General features: G+C 57.0%; 2 protein-coding genes across 3 annotated transcripts; one reads left to right on the top strand and one right to left on the bottom strand.

Annotated features, from left to right (window-relative positions):
• The first annotated feature begins 152 nt into the window (after positions 1-152).
• Positions 153-4037, top strand: NAT9 (N-acetyltransferase 9). 2 transcript variants are annotated; one of them, XM_021554943.3, is made up of 6 exons: positions 153-476; positions 1658-1767; positions 2701-2835; positions 3078-3137; positions 3315-3409; positions 3497-4037. In XM_021554943.3, exons 1-6 carry the CDS (start codon positions 400-402, stop codon positions 3641-3643), a joined length of 624 nt encoding a protein of 207 aa, XP_021410618.2. In that variant the 5' UTR covers positions 153-399; the 3' UTR covers positions 3644-4037. The 2 variants fall into 2 exon arrangements, with proteins under 2 accessions (XP_021410618.2, XP_021410612.2); XM_021554937.3 differs by having other exon boundaries at positions 1658-1806.
• A 2452-nt stretch (positions 4038-6489) lies between these two features.
• On the bottom strand, positions 6490-16193 carry NHERF1 (NHERF family PDZ scaffold protein 1). The gene is made up of 6 exons (XM_021554903.3): positions 15745-16193; positions 9733-9894; positions 8842-8995; positions 8278-8318; positions 7672-7770; positions 6490-7553 (listed from the first exon to the last, which is right to left on the bottom strand). Exons 1-6 carry the CDS (start codon positions 16135-16137, stop codon positions 7401-7403), a joined length of 1002 nt encoding a protein of 333 aa, XP_021410578.2. The 5' UTR covers positions 16138-16193; the 3' UTR covers positions 6490-7400.
• Between the last annotated feature and the right edge of the window lie 1821 nt (positions 16194-18014).

Here is an 18014-nt window from a genome sequence, read left to right as displayed (position 1 = left end):
GGGCGTGGCCGAGGGGAGGCGTGGCCTCGCGGGGTTATGGGCGGAGCCGTGGGGAGGCGGGGAGTGGGCGCGGCGCGGAGGGGGCGTGGCTACGCGGGCGGAGCTTTTACGCCACACTCCGTGGCGGGAGGGGTCGCGGTGCGCGCGCATGCGCAGAAGGGCAGGGCGGGCACGCGTGGGCTCCCGGTCCCGGTCCCGCTCGGTCCCGGACCCCTCCAGCCCCGGCGTTCTCCTCGGGATGCCGGAACGGGGATCGGGCGTGTCAGTGCGGGCATATCGGTGCGACCTGGGAGATCCGGACTGTGAGAACCGCCTCTCGCCCCCGAAAGGCCGCAGGCGCCGTTGCCCCGCGGGAGGCACGGTGTGGGGGCTTTGGGTCTCTCCCGTAGTGCAGCGGCCATGAGGATTAACCAGGACGTGGTGCTGCGAGGAAAGAAGGTGACGCTGGTGCCCTACAGCCCTGCACACGTGCCCCGGTACGTGCCCCGCGCCCTCCTGGGCCGCTCCTGCATGGTTCTGATTCCAGTTGTCCCTTTGGAGCCAGTGCTGGGCCAGGAAAGGTGACTGCCAGCTGCAGGGCCCGCGTCCCCCTCAGGGAGCTGCCCTCAGAGCCCCAGTGCCGCGGGGAAATGCCTGGCTCTGAGGGACACAGCGGTTCTGTTCATTGAGGCCTTTCCCCGGTGGCGCTGGAAGAGCAAAGCGTCAGCGTGTAAAGCCAGTGGATGTTTGAGAAATCAGGCGTGCCAACGGTTTGTAAAGTAAATCAGCACGAATACAGCGGTGTTAGTATTTCGTCAGTGTCCAGGAGGTGCTGTTGTCAGTGTTGCTCGGGATGAAATGCACCAGAAGTCAAAAACATTCCTGGGTCAGGAATGGTGTGGCCAGCAGGAGCAGGGAGGTCATTCTGTCCTCGGCACTGGTGAGGGCACACCTCGAGTGCTGTGCCCAGCTCTGGTCCCTCTGTTTGGGAAGGACATGGAAACACTTCAGCGTGTCCAGAGGAGGCTGGAGAGGGGCTGGGAGCACAAACCCTGTGAGGAACCACTGAGGGAGCTGGGGGTGCTTAGCCTGGAGAAAAGGAGACTCAGGGGTGACCTTGTCACTCTGCACAGCTCCTGAAAGGTGGCTGAGCTCAGGTGGGGTTGGGCTCACCAGGCAGCACTGACAGAACCAGAGGACACAGCCTCAAGCTGTGTCAGGGGAAACATAGGTTGATATTAGGAAGAAGTTTTTCACAGAAAGGTGATAAAGTTGTGGAATGGCTGCCTGGGGAGGTGGTGGAGTCACCACCCCTGGATGTGTTTAACAAAGGCTGGATGTGGCACTGGGTGTCAGTGTTTAGTTCAGGTGTTGGGGTATGGGTTGGACTTGATGATCTTGAAGGTCTCTTCCAACCTGGTCATTCTGTGAATTCTGTGAACATCAGGTGTGCACTGGGCACTCCGGACAAAGCCACAGGACAGGCAGACTCCCTAAATTTCCAGAGAGCCTTGTATTCCATAAGAGACAGAGTCTTGTGGATGCATTTTAAGTTGCCACAAAAGCCAGGATGGTGTTTCCAGAGCTGCTTTGTGATGGCCTGACCCCTGGAGCACTGGGAGGGGCCCTCCCGAGGTGCTGCACTGGGTCAGTGATGTGGGGCCGGGTCCATTGCCAGGTACCACGAGTGGATGCAGTCGGAGGAGCTGCAGCGCCTCACAGCCTCAGAGCCCCTCAGCCTGGAGCAGGAGTACGAAATGCAGCGCAGCTGGCGGGATGATGCTGACAGTGAGCACCTGGAATGCTGTCTGAGGGAGGGTGGGAGTGGTGAGCAGGTCCTTTCCATTCTGGGAAGTGCTGGTAGTGCCCCGTGAGCGAGTTCCCCTAAACCAGAGAGGGATGTGACACTTTCTACAACAGCAGTTTGAACTGGTTTTCTCATTACAGCTGGTATATATTCAGGGAAGTGGACAATATCCACTTCCTCGAGCTGTTTGTGTCTTTTTTATGCAATTTTCTAGAGAGTGTAGTGATTCATTTCCCACAGCATTTTCTGCTGAGCTAAAAAATATTATGCATTACTCCTGCACAGCCAACACTCCCCAGGTCTGATCTTTGCAAGAAGGAGGTTGTATTTCTCCTTGATAAAGTGTATGATTTTATGATCACCTGGTTGATGTGTGTTGACTAAATTGGTTCCCTCACTCTCCTACAGGTAATGAATCACTACCCATAAAAGCCTGGTAGAAATTTAGTGAGTTGGAAAATACTGAAGCTGGCAAAGACCTCAGTCTGGAGCATTTGTCTTAGGTGGCATAAAAAAACCTTACTCAGAGTGGCAATAACATGGGCCAGGTGAATCACTGAGTGTCAGCCTCTTGTGCACCAAAACAATTCTCTGCCCCAACTTGCTGCTGAGTAAGACAAGGCAAGGAGACCTCAGACATGGGAAGGAAGTTTTCACACTTCTTCCACAAGCTGTTTCTAGTCCTGGTGTCTGCATCACCCTCACAACAGGTTTTTCCAAGTATTTCTTTCACTTCTGCGGGTGGGAACAGGCACACCTGGTGTGGGAAGCCAAATTACAAACTGTTCCTTACTGTTAACACATGGAAACTCTTATTCCTCTGTCCATTATGCACCTTTAATTTCATTCTTTGGTAATTTATGAATAATTATCAGCACACTTTGAAGATGCTGCCACATTCTTGTTCTCCCCAGAGTGCACCTTCATCGTGCTGGACTCGGAGCGCTGGCCTGGGCAGGCAGAGGAGAACTCCATGGTTGGGGATGTGAATCTCTTCCTCACCAACGCCGAGGACCCAACTGTGGGCGAGATTGAAATCATGATTGCAGGTAGCTCCTGCAATAGCTACCTGCAAAAAACTGCTTCAGAGCTTGGGGCTCTGTGACTGCAGCTGTGTGCTGCACAGAGATGTTGATGTTCCTGCATCAGCTTTTTGTTCTCGTGCTTTACCATGGCTGTTCAGCCCTGATCAGTCCATGGTGTGTCCAGGTCACGGCCTCTTCTGAGAAGTGTCTAGTGGGGCTGGTTTGTCTCCCCTAACTGGATGCTGACTCTGTGCTGTCTCTTTCAGAGCCCAGCTGCCGTGGCAGAGGGTTTGGCAAGGAGGCAACTCTGCTGATGATGGCCTACGGTGAGGGTGGCTCAGTGCCAGGGAACAGGAGTGTGGTGGGGCTGGGATCTGGGAGCACGTAATTCCTGGTGGTACAGGCAGGGTAGTAAGGGATCCATCAGCCCCACAGCTGGAGTCCTGTGCTTTGATAGATGTGGCATGTAATAGAAGTGTCTCTCTCTCTGATTTCTCCTGCAGGAGTGAGAAAGTTGGGGATCACCAAGTTTGAGGCTAAGATTGGTCAGGAAAATGAACCCAGTATCTGCATGTTCAAAAAGCTTCACTTTAAGGAGGTGCAGTAACAGCCCATCTCCCCAGAGAATGTGAGCAGCATTTGCCCTGTGGCTGGGGTTGAGCTGCTTTCTCTGTGTGTGCTGCAGGTTGCTGTGAACAGCATTTTCCAGGAGGTGACGTTGAGGCTGGATGTCGGTGACCAGGAGAGACAGTGGCTCCTGGAGCAGACAAACCATGTGGAGGAGAAGAGTTACGCTGAGCTGAAGCAGCCAGTTGGGGTGCTGGACACCTGACAGACACCTCCAGACACCAGCTGGGTTTCCAGGGTGAAGCTGGACCTTGTTGTAAGGTCTGGGTGTGGAGGACACCAGAGAGCCAACACTGGAACTGTTCTCATCTGTCTCCTTCAGCTGCTTTGTCACCTTGTCAACTTTGCACTTTGCTCCACCAGCCAGGATTACTGCCTGAAATTTGGACCTGGGGAACAGTCACTAACTCACAGGTTTGGCTAGGAAATACTCTAACTTAGATTTGCTGTTCCAACAGAGCCTAAAATCACCAGCAGTTGATTCCTGGACAAGCAGAAACTTCTCCCAGTGTCTTAAACCAGGATTCATCAGTGAGGAGGTTTCGTGTACTGGCAGCTCATTCTTTTTTCCTCTTGAATAAAAAAAAAAAAATCGAAAAGATCTGAGGTGCCTGACTACTTGGGGCTAAGCTGCTTTCTTTGGCAGCTCAAAAAATGGTTTATAAGTTGTAAAGGACAGCAGAGACTCTTTAAACCCAGTTTCCTCGGGTCTGGTAGGTTGCAGGGGGAGCTCTGCTGGGAGAAGCCCAGATGTGGGTGAGCACAAACAAAGGGCAAGTTTATATAATGGAAAATATTGATATTGGCTGATCAAGGCTAGAGCTGAGCCCCACCACTAGGAGGGGGCTGAGAGCTGCAGGAGGCTCCTGAGACAAATCCCCTTCAGCTTCAGCACTGTGCTCCAGCTCTGAAAACCTCAAGCCAGCAGTGATGTTGCACTTCATTTCTTCATTTTCTTGGCTGCTTTGATGAAAGTAAGGAGGAGAACCCACTGAAAGGAGACAGCTCCCTTCTTCCACCAGCTCAGGACTTGCTCTGCTGAGTCTGGAGGGTCCATTTGCTGCTCTCCACTAAGGTAAAGATGAATGTGGGGGAAATATCTTACTGGGGGACAGATGTATTTAGGGCAGGAGTTACCCAGCCTCTGCTGCAGTAGATTTGAGATCCATGGATGAAAGAGGCACTTGTCTGACTCCCACTGGACGAGCTTCCCTGTGCAGTTACTCAGCCTGACCTGTCCTACCCTACACACACTGACCACAGCAGGGAAGCTGCTAAGAGCAGATGGTAAGAAGGATAACTGATGCTCCTGTGTGTTTTCATACCATAACAGCAGCTGTAATGGCTAATCCTAGACCACAAATTACCTGTTTCAGTGATGGAAAATTTCAGATTTGCTGAGGGATGTTTTGGAGATTGGCAGCCTGTGGAATTTTTAGTGTTGCTGTGCCTGTATTTTTAGGGCTTGGGGGCTTTAGTTTTCCAATTTTAGCTAATTTAAATACATTAGTCCTGCAACTAATACTAAAGCCAAGTGTGGGAACAGTGCATCATGGCATTTTAAACCAGTACTTAGTTTGTAGTGAAAGCTTTGTGTGGTAATATAGTGAAGAGCAGCTCTACTTCCTGCTGGGATTACCATGACGAGGACTACTAATCCTCCTGCTCCTCATCACCTGCTGCAGGCAGAAATGGATTCTGTCCTCCAGCACAAGATTTGCAGAGCCTGCTGGGTGAACTGCTGGCTCTGGTGCTCCTTCCATGAAGTCTCAACCCTCTGCCAGAGGAGCAAGGCCAAACCGGCAGGAGAGATGTAGCTGGGCTGCGATTTGCTTCTCTAAAACCCGACCAATGTGGGAAAAATAATCTCTTTTAACCTCTGCTGCCAAGGGGAAGGGGCAGGGTGATGTGTTGCAGCTCCTGTGCCCAGCTGGTTGCTCTGGAGCCAGCGAGGGCCACGCTTGGCATCCCCGGGCCCGACAACGCCTGCGCTGCCCCGGCTCCGCGGGCGGCTGGGAACAGCCTTTCCCTGGCAACCACAACAGAGCTGGGCACGTCCCAGAGCTCAGCCATCCCAGAGGCTGGGGGGAAGAGTCCTGGCAGGGCTCAAACGGGGTTCCCACAGGGAACCAGTGCCCAGCTACTCTGGCCAGGCCAAGAGGCAAAAGATGCTGCTGGGACCCACTGGTGCCCCCACTCCTGCCCTGCCCCACCCTGTGGCATCCACCCCTGGTAGGGGTGTCCTGCTGGCCCAGGGGGATGAGGATGGGAAAACAGGGGATGGGGCTCACCTTCCCTCAGAGAACACGACTTTGGAGGATGAGACAAGTTAGAATGGGCCCCCAGCTTCCAGGAGGAAGTGACAGCCTGCACATCCCCCAGAAATCTGGTGGCACTTTGTCACCTGGCTGTCACTTGAGGTCCAAAGATTTGTGACCATTTTTATGCTCAGGTGGAAAAGCTTCTTTGCAGATTTGGAGCACAAAGCAAGAGTGTGCAGAAGGGGAGGAAGCACAGATACCAGAGGCCAGGCACAGCCCTGCCTTGTCCCACTGTGCCACCAGTATGGCCCCACTGAGCCACCCAAGGCTACATCCTTTCCTTCAGAGGGACAAGCACCCCTCTCCTCACTGATTCCTCCTGCCTTCCCTCAACCCAGATGCAACCCAGGCTCATCCCAAAAACCCCCGTAGGGGCTGGGGGCACATTTGGGCTGCCTCAAACAGAGCTACTGCGCTTCAACCTGGCCAGCAGACCCAGATTAGAGCTTTATATCACCCCCCTCACCCTCGCCCCCACCACACATATAAACACACACACCCCACGGGATTAATGCTCATTAATCACCCCGAGTCATTAACCCCCACTGGGCCCAGCTGGGGCCTCCCCAGCCCCCTCAACCTGTCCCCATCACGTGCTGAGGGGTACCCAAACCATGCCCAGTGTCCCCCTGTTACCTGCTTTTCCCCCAAGCCCCAGAGGGCCACAGCAAGCCCTCTGCATGCCCCTCCACCCACCCAGGCTCTGGAAGGATTTAGCCTTAAACCAGGCTTGTGAAGTCAGAAAGGTTTATTCCAGTAAACAGAATTTCTCTTGAGCTCAACAGTAAAACAACAACACCTGATTGCAGCACATATTGAAACAAAACATCCACAGGAAGAATTTCCACAAAATACAGGTAAAAAAAAAATAGATGTGATTGGAAAAACACTCATTTCAGAAAAAAACCACCAAAAAATCTGTGAGAAGATTTTAAATTAAACAGTGTTGGATTCAAACCCTGATTGGCTCTGTCTCCAGAAGTGTGCAGGAGCAAAGGAGACTATTATTGCTTGCTGTGCTGGCTCCAGACACCCTCTCCTCTCCCAAAATTTGCCCCAGGGCGGGGTGCTGGGCACTCCCCAATGCTGGGCACCCATACCCCTCCCTTGCAGCTGAAGAGGCAAAGGGACAGGGTCATTGTGGATGGAGCTTGCCAGGCCAGGGTCAAACACCCTGGCTGTGGTCAGTGGCTGGGCAGGTGGGGTTTGGGAGAAGACACTAAAAGCCTCAGGTTTTGCAGTTAAAGGGTAATTTGGGGGGATCTCAAATTGGAGATGAGGTTTGGGGTGGGGAAAAAAACAGGGAACAGTGGGGACCAGGAGTGTTGGGCATCAGGCCACCCCAAATCCTTGATCCCTCCCAAACCTCTGCTTGTGCCTACCAGGGTGTGCAGGGCTTCAAGGCAGGGCTGGAGGAGCACCCTGGGGGTGAGCTTTTGGGAGGGGTCACCCCCAGCACCCCCGGCCCTGAACCCCTCTGCAGGGATGCTCACTGGCCACCAAAGCCCAGCACCCGGGTCAGGGTGGTAGGGAGCAGCCCCACGTCTCTACCAGGAGCCCATGGCAGGGAGGAGAGGAGTGCAGGAGAGGTTGGTATGGGGCTGGGGGTGGGTAGAAGACCCCCACCCTACCTCAGGGCCTTCACAGGTTGCTGAACAGTTCATTTTTCTTGCTCCAGTCCATCTGGGGTGCCCTCTTGCTGGTGCGCTTCTGGTGCGCCCGCTCCTTGGCCACGGCCAGCGGGATGTCGAGGTCCAGGAGGGAGCCGGATGCTGAGTGGCGTTTGTCACCCTCCTGCGTGTGAGGATGGGGATGAGCCACAGCACTCTGTGTCCTCTGGACAGCCCCACAGTGGGGGCTCAGCCCGGATTGCTTTCCAGCCAGCGTCTCCCCCCAGCATTCCCAGCCCTACCTCGCTGTGGGTCTCGCTGGAGTTGGGGGACACAGCCAGTGCCGTGGGGCTGGCCGGGCTCTCGGACACCGAGTGGGACCGTGGCTCTCCACCATTTTCCTGAGGGCAGCAGGGAGGGAGTGTGAACTCCAGCCCTGGGGCTTGAAAACAGCCTCCAGAGTTGCAAGTCCCACCCAGGGGGCCATGAAATCCGTCCTTCCCCCACGTAATCCCCTGCAAGATGCAGGCACATAAATACCTCTAGCGCTGCCCATCAGGGCGGGGAAGGATTAGAGCCCAGCCTGATTGCCCTGGCTTGAGCAGGAGCAGGAGGGTGGCTGCAGGGCTGGGTGCTACTTCCCTACTGCAGCACGAGGGCTCCCAGCCCTGGAGCATCAGAAGGCAAAAGAGAGCAGGAAAACAGCCACATCCAAGACACTCAGCACCACAAGCATCCCCCTTTCGTGGAGGACACCAGTTCCCAGTGGCACAGGCTCTTGTGTGGCAGCCTGAGACCACTGTGGTGTCTGGTGGCATCACCCACCCATGGACAGCGGGGACATGAACAGGAGGGTCCCTGACTGGAGATGGGCACAGATGGAATTAAGATCAAGACAAGGCTCTTACCTTCCCTATGTCACCATTGGCTACTGGTTCTGGCAAGGGACCTGTGGGATAAGGACACGGGCACCGGGTGAGGATGTGTTTGCTTTGTCCCCTTGCCAGTGGAGGGCAAGCCAAGGCTGTGCATGGCCAATGCTCACACAACACTGCCCAGAGTCTGACCAGGTCCTGAATTTTTTAACCACTCGCTGCAGCCAGCCCTGTGGCACAGGGGATTGCTGCCAGACACATCCCAATGATGGCAGCTGTGATGTGGAGCCCAGTGAGACCCCTTCCCCATCCTCCTGGGAACCACTGTGACAGCAGAGGAGAGCAAAGGGCAGCTAATGCCTGTTTGCTCCCCAGGCCATAAACCCCGCCAAAGAGCAACCCAGGGCCATAAACTAGCCCACCCCCAGCATGGGGCCCTCAGCCAAGCAGGGAGACACCAAAGCCAGGTGACTCTGCTTGGCCGCAGGGTGATAAGACCAACTGCCAGGGCTCAGCACCCTTAGGTTTGGTGAGAAGGTGACACAGAGCCAGCAGAGGTGGCACAAACCCCTCCCAGCAGCACAGTCCCTAGCCCACCTGTTAGGTGCTGCTCCGAGGGCACCACCTTGCACTTCTTGAAGAACTCGTCTGTGAGGGTGTCCACCACCAGCAGCCTGGTCTCGTCGCCACTCGCCTTGATGGCTGCCACCACGTCGCTGTGCTGCTTGCCCTCCATGCACACACCATTCACCTGCAGGCACCACATCACCACTGCAGCTGGGGGACACCCATCCCTCAGGAGCACCATGGAGGGGTCAGGTACCAGCCTTGGTGCCAGTCATAATCCCAGCACAGCCACCCCATAGCCGCCACAGGCATTCACAGCCTCGCAGAGATTAACAGTGAAGCCAGAAAAAACACATTAAAAGCAGATTTTTCTCTGAGTGATTGGCATGGGATTGAATGGGCAAAGCTGGCAGGGAGCTCCCAGCAGCACAATGACCCAGGGCTGGCACAAAAACCTTGTTCCATGCCATGGTCTCCAGAAACCCCAGAGGCTTCACCCCAGAAGAGGCAGCAGCCCCACACCCTGGTGAGCAGCAGGGCTGGGGCTCAGCTGCTCCATGTTCTCATGGATCATCATCCCCTGTGGCACAAACCTGAGCTCATCCCCACCCTGGTCACACCTGACAGCCGGACTTGTGACCATTGTGCACCTCGTCCCCAGCCTGCACCACCCCAGGGTATCCCTGGGGACAGCAGGACAGCCTACTGCTAATTAAGCCCCAGACAGCTAATTAATGCTCAGTCCCAGCCCCCCACAGTGCTGCGCCCGTGGGTGGGGACCGGCAGGCTGGTGCAGGTTGCCGTGAGTCACCAGGGACACCGCTTGCCTTCCTGGCCAAGGGCAGCTGTCTCCGGGACACCAGGGTGTGAGGCAGTGCCAAGCTGCTCCGAGAGGCCCCCGAGCTCCCCAGCCCAGCCCACCTGGATGATGCGGTCCTGGGGGGCCAGCCCCGCAGCCTCAGCCGGCGAGCCGGGGTCGACGGCGCGCACGTACTGCCCTGGGCGGCTCTTGTCGCTGTGCAGGTTGAAGCCGTAGCCCTCAGGGCCCTTCTTCATGTGGCACAGCCGAGGTCTCAGCTCCTCCTGCAACGGGAACAATCCGTGGGTGAACTGCTCCCGGATCCCCAACACCCAAGGACAGCACCAGGAACCCCAGACAGCTGCTGCAGTGGCAGGGGCACCATCCTCAGGTGGCTATCTGTGGGCAGTGACACCCCAAGATAGGACACAGGGTGCCAAACACCCTATGATCCTGGGCTTTAATTAATTAATTAATTATATGCAGGGCACACTAATTGCAGTGAAACACTGAAGAAACCTCTTATTATGTGTGTGTTCCCAGACCATGCTCTTCCTTTTGGGATCAGGACTGCAACTGCCATGAAGGTGGAGGAGGAAACCCAGCCCAGGTGACTGGGAATCACCCCCACTCCACCCCATCCCACTCGGGAAGCTTTGGCTACTGGAGAGGTCTCAGGTTCTGGCACAGGTCCCCTTCACCCCTCTGCCAACTGTCCCCTCTCCATGGCAAACCCAGCCACGGGCTCAGGGAGATCCCCCTCCCCAGAGCACCCCACAGCCATTGTCAGCAGGGAAGGGGCACACAGGGCAGGCAGCTGGAACCCAGAGGGAGCAGCTGTAATGCTGAGGCACCTCCATGCCCCAGCATGACCTTCCAGGATTGCAAAACAGAAACCAGCTCCACTGGGGCGGGGCGACTGGGAGGTTCACCTCTCCAGGAGGCAACACCCACCTCATCTGCAGCTGGTTTCACCTTGACCTGTGGATCCAGCAGTGCCTGGAGCCAGGGAACCCCGCTGGGGCAGTCACAGCCACTCATTTGGCCCCCCCTTGGTGCCCTCTGAAGTCCCCACACAGTGATCAGCAGGAAGAAGCAGGAGAATTCCTGCAAACCTGGCACACAGGAACTGCCTTTTCTCACCCTCTTCTCACCCAGCAGGGAGTGGGATGTCCAGGAAGCATCAGAGGAACCAGGTGACACAAACCAGACACCTGCATGTCACACTGTCAGAACTGCTCTGACCCTAGCACCCAACACCATTTTTACAATTTATATATATAATTATTTGATCCCACCTTGACCACCAGAACCTGGGCTTTGGTTGGGCTCTCCCAGCAGCTAAGCCTCACTCAAACTGCTGGAATATTCCTCACCAACGGGGCTAATATTTAATTTTTCATCTGAGATTATTTTTTCTCTGTTGGTACCCATAGCATCACTTAGCACAGACATGCAGGAATTTGCCCTCCCACACCTGCACCAGGGTGCTCTTTACCCCCTGCACAGCACTCTGCATCTTGCCACAAAATCACCTTTGCCCACTGCAGGGAAAACCTGGGTACTGGAGTGCTGACACCCCATGTCTGACACGCTGGTGTGGCACAGGGTCCCACGTGGGCTGAGGTGACACATTTACAATTGTTAAGCTGCAATAAAGCCCCGATAAAGCCCCATCCTCTTGCACAACACCTTCCTTCATGGTCAAGGCCAGCCACCACCCCAGCACCACTTGACAACACCCTGGGGAGGGAGGTGCAGGCAGCACCCAGCACATCTGCCAGGAGTGAAGGTGATCCCACTCAGCCCTGGCATGCAGGACTTGGTCCCCACGTGTCTCAGCTTCACATGCCCAGCCCACAGCCCAGCTGTGAATTCCCTGGCTGGGTTATTGTGACCCCCTCGACTTTGCCCCTTCTGCCCTCTCGTCCCCACCCCGCGCCCAGGTGGCAGCAGGTTCACAGGGTGTGACAGCATCCTCCACCCAGGCAGAAATCCCGAGCAACGGTGGGGACAGACAATACCCAAAACAACAACAAAAGGCAGGAGCTGCTGGAGCTGGGATGAAGGCAGCACCTCCCCAGATCCCTGCCCTGGCTCAACCCTGAGCAAAGGGTTCAGGCTCTGGAGCACCCTCGGCAGCACTGTGGGGCTGCTCCACGCCGATAGCTGAGGACAAAGCCAGAGGGAGCAAGTGGTGCTGGCAGCGCTCCCAGGTGAGGAGGAGGAGGGAGAGCTTTGCTCCCACCCATGCCAACAAAGCCCTGGCAGCCTGTGCTCCCTGAGATGCTGGTGCCATGAATTTTTTGGGGGGATGGGAAGTCCTGCAGGGTGCACAGATGTCTCAGGACACAGGGACAGGTCAAGGCGGTGAGGGAGGCACTGATGCTGCAAAGGCAGCCGGCCAAGGCAGCAGCACCCGCCGCAAGGGCAGCCTGGCCAAGCCCCCCAGCTCCCCCTCGCCAGCGGCTGGCAGCTCCTCCAGCCCAGCGTGCCAGGCTGCCTGTGCCCTCCCCAGGTCACAGAAACCCTGCGGGCAGCCACCATTCTGCCATCCAGAGAGGAGAACAAACGCATCCGATCCTCCAGCAGCCGTATCCTGCCCGTCCATGGGGTGAGCACCCCATGGCAGGGCATCCTTTCAGCCCCAAAGTCCCCTTAGGGCTGAGCAAGAGTGTTTGGGGCAACACCCGAAGAAGACCCGTGGCTATGGAGCTGGGAGCTGGGTAGTGGAAACGCCCCTAATTTCTCTAAGCTGCTGCATCCTGTCCTGCAAGGCCAGCAGCTCTCCTGCCGTGCTGGGATTAGCTTGGAGAGCCTTGTTAAAAGCAATTACAACCTCTGTCAGGGAGGGCAGCGGGGGAAGATGGAATCAGCTCCCTGCAGAGGTATCCCCTGCCACCCCTCTCCTCTGCACTCAGAGGTCTCTGCAGGGATGCCCGCTTGGGGTGAGGGCTTCTGCAGCATCGCTGTTCCTGCTGTTCCTACCCTGAAATAGGATTTGGGGCACACCCAGATACGTCTCCCTCTGCAGCACCTTCAGCCACCTGGCAGGACCAGCAATCCCAGGATTGTGGGGATCTCAGCTGCACAGCATGTCAGGACTCACTCCTCATTTCCCAGCCACTCCACAGCAATTTCAGGACAGCTTTTGAAGCCTCAAATCCCAGGAAATTCCCTGCAGCCCTACAAGCAGCATCAAGCATGCTGGCGGCAGCCACATTCCCAGTTACTCAAAGAGAAACACAAGAGCTCTGAGGATGCCTGAGCCAGCAAATTCACACGGGTCCCAAAATCTGGCACACACATTCGGGCTTCATACAAAGGGGATGCAAAGCAGCCTCCTTGCAGCATCCCTGTCACGTCCTGTTTGACTGGAGCTGCTTTTCATGCAGCTGCCTTGAGAGGAAATTTAATTCATTTCCTAATTAAACTCCAGCTACCCCAGTGCAACAGGGGGAACTGCTCCCTGTTACACTCTGAAACCCAGCCCTGGGAGGCTCTCCCAGGTTTTACAAGGAGGGAAGAGCTTTGCTGGCAGGGAGGGTTCTAATTTAACATTAAATTTGCAAGAGGGAAGCCCGGGGCTGGTAGCAAATGCCTTGCCCTGGTACCAGGGCCCTGTGCTGCCCTGGGAACACTGCGTGGTTTGTATGAAACTTTCTCAAGACACTCCCGAGCAGCTGAAGCCTCCGGAAATAAAGAAAGAGGCAGACAAACTGTCACAGCTCTCAGTGGGGGGACACCCCCACGGCACAGGGCCCCAGGAAATGAGGCTGACCTGAGGGGTGTGAAAGTGTCACCACACTGGCTCAGCACCGCAGACAGGGCTCCATGGATCAGCTTCCCAAGGAGGCTCAAAACCACATCATCAGGGCATTTTCACACTCAAGGTTTGATAGGAATGAAAAAGGAGCCCATGACAAGTCTCCCACAACTTCCTCAGGGATCTGTGGGGGTCCGAGCCCCCTGGCAGTCCCAGTCATGCAGGACCCAGTACAGTCTGGAGAGACAATTGATTCTGTTGGAAGCTGGGAGACAGTAAACATTGCTCACCACAGGCAGCTCTCCCAGCTCCTGAGCGTCTCCAGGCTTGTTAAACAAATAAAGGCAAGTCCAGCCCAATAAAGCAAACAGAACTCTGACATGTGCAAATCTCCTGCTTCCCCTGTGATCCCAGGGAATCCTACCAGCCCACAGTGATGGGATGGGGCTGTGGGGGGATGGAGCAGCCAGCACCAGTTGCCTGCTAGTGGCCAGGAACAGGCCACCAGTGTGTTCCTTCCTAAAGAAATCCCTTTCTGTCTGCTCTGGCTTGGCTCAGCATCCCACCCAGCATCTTCCCCCCCTGCTTGGTGGGTGCCTGGCCTGGGCGACGTTTTTAAACCCACTTTTCCACTGGGCCCTGCCCCCAGCCGCAAGATTTCCTGCTGCTACCTGTTGAGAAACCATCTGGGGCCTTGTGGCAATGTCACCCCATGTCACCTGCTTCCTGATCTAGGGAGGAGAGAAACCACTAGCAGAGAAACCGCCAGCAGTAACTGTGCATGAGCTGTGCCCCGAGCCTGCTCCCCAAGGCTGTGGGGAATCTTCAGCCAAGACTGTCCCCGAAAGCCCATGAGGTATCTCCAGCTGGAGCTGTCTCCCAAAATCCTGTGGGGCATCTCCAGCTTCCTAAGCTCCTTCTATCACTCCAGCCAACACAGTGAGCAGGCAGCAGGCAGCATGAGAGGGCTCCATCCTCTTTGGGGACCACACATCCTTAGCCCCCAAGCCTGGCAGGGGACTCACCTGAGCTGGATTAAGAACATCCCTTTTATTTTTCCCAGCCCATGGAGAGGTCTGGGAGCAGAAAGCAGAGCACAGTCTCGCTAGCCCCGAGGGAGCAGCAGCACTGTGACATATGGGAGAGCAGGCACGTTCTCCCTGCACGGGGCAGCACTGGAGTCCAGCACAGGGCCACACGTGAGGGATGTGGGATGATACAGGGTACAGCAAGCAAGACAGGCAAACAGGGATAGAACATAGCCGTTCCTACCCAAATAAACCCATCAAGGAGGTGCTGGAGTGATGTTTTAGCCAGGCAGGAATGACAGCTGTGCCTGCAGTGGATCAGCCCAATCAGAGGAACAAGCACAAGGTCAAAGTCCAACAGGAGATACAGCTCAAAACTACCTAATCCTCAGGAAAACCCTATGTGACAGCAGCTCAGTGAGGCACCAAGGTCTGCCTGGGACTCTGCATCAACACTGGGAAGGCTCCACTGCACCAGCCTCTCTGGGAACAGGTCATAAGATTTCCCCAGAATGTTCCTCACACTGGGGACTCTGCCCAGGGAGCCATCCACATGTCTGTTGTAACAACAAACACATCTTTGCTGGGTAAATAAAAAGCAGTATTATCTCCCAGAGAGCCCCAAGCGTTTCTTAGGAACCGCTTGGGGCATGAAAGGTCAGCTATTTCTCAATTCCTCACCTTTCTACATCACTTTGTTTGTGCAACTGCTCACTCCCACGCGTGCTTAAGGCCGACATTCCTGAGTGAGGAAGCATCCGTGGGCACTGACTGCCAGGACCAAGCCCCCAGCCCGGGAAGAGCTTTGCTGTCTCCACTCCACTCCACAGCAGAGATGGAACACGCTCAAATCCAAGAGCGACTGCCACCAATACCTGCTGTCTCAGCCTCAAGAACACCCTGTGCCACCTGTTTTTTGTTGTATTTTGGGGTGGGTTATTGCCAGCCGCCCTCAGCCCAGTTCTGAGGTTGTGCTGCACGTCAAATCTCCCCCTGTTGCTTTTCTCCCCCGTTTTGCCGGCCCCGCAGCACAGGACTCATCAGGCTCAGCCATGGCTCCAACCAGCCCGATGAGCCCGTCACTGACACGGCTGCGAGACGGGACCATTAACAGGAAAAAAAATTATTTAAAATAAAAAAGGCAAAGCAATCGGGCGCGGCAGGACCCGGGGTTTTGAGGGAAAAAAAGAAAGAATCGAGACCGAAACCACACACAACGCCCAGGGCAGACGCGGCGGCCGCGGCTCCCGCTCGACCGCGGCCGGTCGCAACCCCGCCTCCTCGGACAACACCCTCTGCCCCGAAAACTTCCGAGCCCCGGTCCCCGGCCGCTCATTCACCCGCTGGCCGCCAGCGCCAGGCTCCCGCGCCGCGGGCTCCGCCGGCATCGGCGCTGCCTGCCCGCCGCCCACCGGCGGCTCGGCACCCGCCCCGCTCCGCCTCGCCAGCTGATCCTCGGCCGTCGAGTCTACGACGAGAAGGCTGACGGCGCCGGCGGCGGCGCGGATCCGCTCCACCACCTGCTGATGGCTCTCCCGCTCCACGTTCTCGCCGTCCACCTCCAGCAGCCGGTCCCCGGCGCGCAGCCCCGACCGCTCGGCCGGCGAGCCCGCCTCCACCAGCCGGATGAACTGGCCCGGCTTGCCCTTCTCGCCGTGCAGGTGGAAGCCGTAGCCATCCGGGCCGCGCTCCAGGCGGCACAGGCGGGCGGCGGGGCCCGCGCCGCTGCTCATGGCGGGGGAAGCGGCGGGAGCAGCAGCGGGCCCGTCCCGCCGCCCGCACTCGGCGCACTGCGCGGCAACGCGCCCGCCTCACGGTTTATATAGGGGGGCGGGGCGCGGGGGTCGGCGGCCGCCAATCGGAGAGCGGGGTGGGCTGATGCCCGCCAAATTAGGACAGCGAGGGGCGTGTCTATGCAAATCTAAAGGCGCGGTTATGCAAATATGGGCGGCCCGGGTGTCCCGGTGCGCTCTGGCCCCGGCGGGCGCTCGGGGCGCGGCGCCGCCGGGTCGCGGTGCCTGCCCCGGACCGGACCGCTCCCGTGGGCTCCCATCGCTCCCCCGTGATCCGGGCCACTCCCCGGTGCCACCCGAGCCCACGGCGCCAACTCCCGATCCTCGCTGAACTCCCCCCACCGGGGATCGGCTCTGTCTCGGAGACAGCCCCCAGCACGGCCGGAGACCGGGACGCTCCCAGCTGTTCCCGCTCCGCGACACATCCCGGGTGGCCTCTCGGGGAACATCCATCCCACACCCTTGCCCAGTCCTTGAAGGCTGCAGTTTGTCCCAGCGCTGCTCCGATGTAGAGGGTGGAGAGATGTTCGAAGTAAAATAAAAAGAAGTAAAATAAAAAGAAGTAAAATAAGATCCCTAAATTGAAACTGTGCGGGAAAGTAGGCATTGAAGAGGGAAGGTAACTCGCTTTGCAGTGGAAATGAGACACCAGCACTGTTCCCCAGCTGCCTCTGAACCTTGCTCAGCACCCTAGAGCTGGGGGTCCGAGGTGGGAGAAGATGGAGGGAACCCCGGGGATTTGCTCTGCCCTGGTTGCATGTTCTCTGCTCATGGACTGAGAAGCAGAAGTAGCTGCAGGGAGCCATGAGCATGTGAGATCCTGGGGTTTGGGCTCAGCCAGGGCAGAGCAAGGCAGCAACCACCCTGGGCTGCTCCGGCCGTGCCGCAGGGCTGCTGGTGCCAGGCGGAGCTGCCTCCTGGGATTGTCCCAGGTGGGTGGCACAGAGGTGGCTCCCAGTGCAGGGCCTGGCTGAAGTTCCTGGGCAGAGATCCTCAGGGCAGCCAGGATCACATTTAACTGAGCTGCAGACAGGCGAGCAAGGAGGGGACAGCTGCATGCCATGAGACACATCTCTCACAAGGTTCTCTGCCCCAAAACCCTGCTCAGGGACCTCAGTGGCCGCAGAGCCCCCTGTGTGCTCGGGGTGGCCGTGCTCCAGCTCCGTGGGACGCAGCTGGGAGCGCAGGGTGGGCTCATTTGTTTCCTCCACTCGGCTGAGCATTCGCCCGCGGCCGCCGCTGAGAAAAGCGGTGGAGAGGAATCCCACGGCAGCCGGCGACAAATGCCTTCGGAGAGGAAAAGCAGGGCAAGCCCTTGGTGTTGTGGTAGAGCCCCAGTACGGGGGGCTATCGCCCGTGTCACAGCCGCCCCTTGGTAAGGGGGCTGTGAGCAGCACAGCCCCACGAGTGAGCGTTTTGGAAAGAGCACATTTTGGGTACCCTGCACTCAGTCAGGAAACAAAACCCAGCTCCAGCAGGGCTGGTTTGAGCACGGGACCGTGATAAGGAAGAAAGGCAAGAGCAAAGGAAACGGCTGAAGCTGCTTTTGGGTCCAACAATGCCTGCGGGATGGCAGGGCACAGGCAGGACGGTCGCGCCCCAGGCTGCCTCCTCCTGCCCTTTGCATCTTGGGGTGAAGTTAAGGGAGCTCAGGCAGGAGCGGGGAAAGAGAAAAGAGCCAATGTCCGTTTGTGTTGAAGCCATCCAGCATTTTTTTTTGCAGACATCAGCCAAGCGGCAGCAGCAATGCCATTGGTGGGAAGACGGAGTTATTTGGGGAATGCTGGACTCCGCACCATGAGAACAGCAGGGGAGGA

Source organism: Lonchura striata, chromosome 18 (assembly GCF_050655825.1).
Source record: "Lonchura striata isolate lonStrDom1 chromosome 18, ASM5065582v1, whole genome shotgun sequence".
Taxonomy (NCBI): Eukaryota; Metazoa; Chordata; class Aves; order Passeriformes; family Estrildidae; genus Lonchura; species Lonchura striata.
This window is presented reverse-complemented; position numbering and strand designations above follow the sequence as displayed.

What these genes read in the sequence shown, in the direction of transcription:
- NAT9 (XM_021554937.3), top strand. Translation starts at nt 400, where the DNA reads ATGAGGATTAACCAGGACGTGGTGCTGCGAGGAAAGAAGGTGACGCTG. An exon ending in GATTGAAATCATGATTGCAG is followed by an intron (nt 2,836 to 3,077) that starts GTAGCTCCTGCA and finishes TGTCTCTTTCAG; the next exon opens with AGCCCAGCTGCCGTGGCAGA. An exon ending in TCTGCTGATGATGGCCTACG is followed by an intron (nt 3,138 to 3,314) that starts GTGAGGGTGGCT and finishes TTTCTCCTGCAG; the next exon opens with GAGTGAGAAAGTTGGGGATC.
- NHERF1 (XM_021554903.3), bottom strand. Translation starts at nt 16,137, where the DNA reads ATGAGCAGCGGCGCGGGCCCCGCCGCCCGCCTGTGCCGCCTGGAGCGC. An exon ending in CTGGCGCTGGCGGCCAGCGG is followed by an intron (nt 9,895 to 15,744) that starts GTGAATGAGCGG and finishes TTCCCGTTGCAG; the next exon opens with GAGGAGCTGAGACCTCGGCT. An exon ending in CCAATGGTGACATAGGGAAG is followed by an intron (nt 7,771 to 8,277) that starts GTAAGAGCCTTG and finishes TGCTGCCCTCAG; the next exon opens with GAAAATGGTGGAGAGCCACG.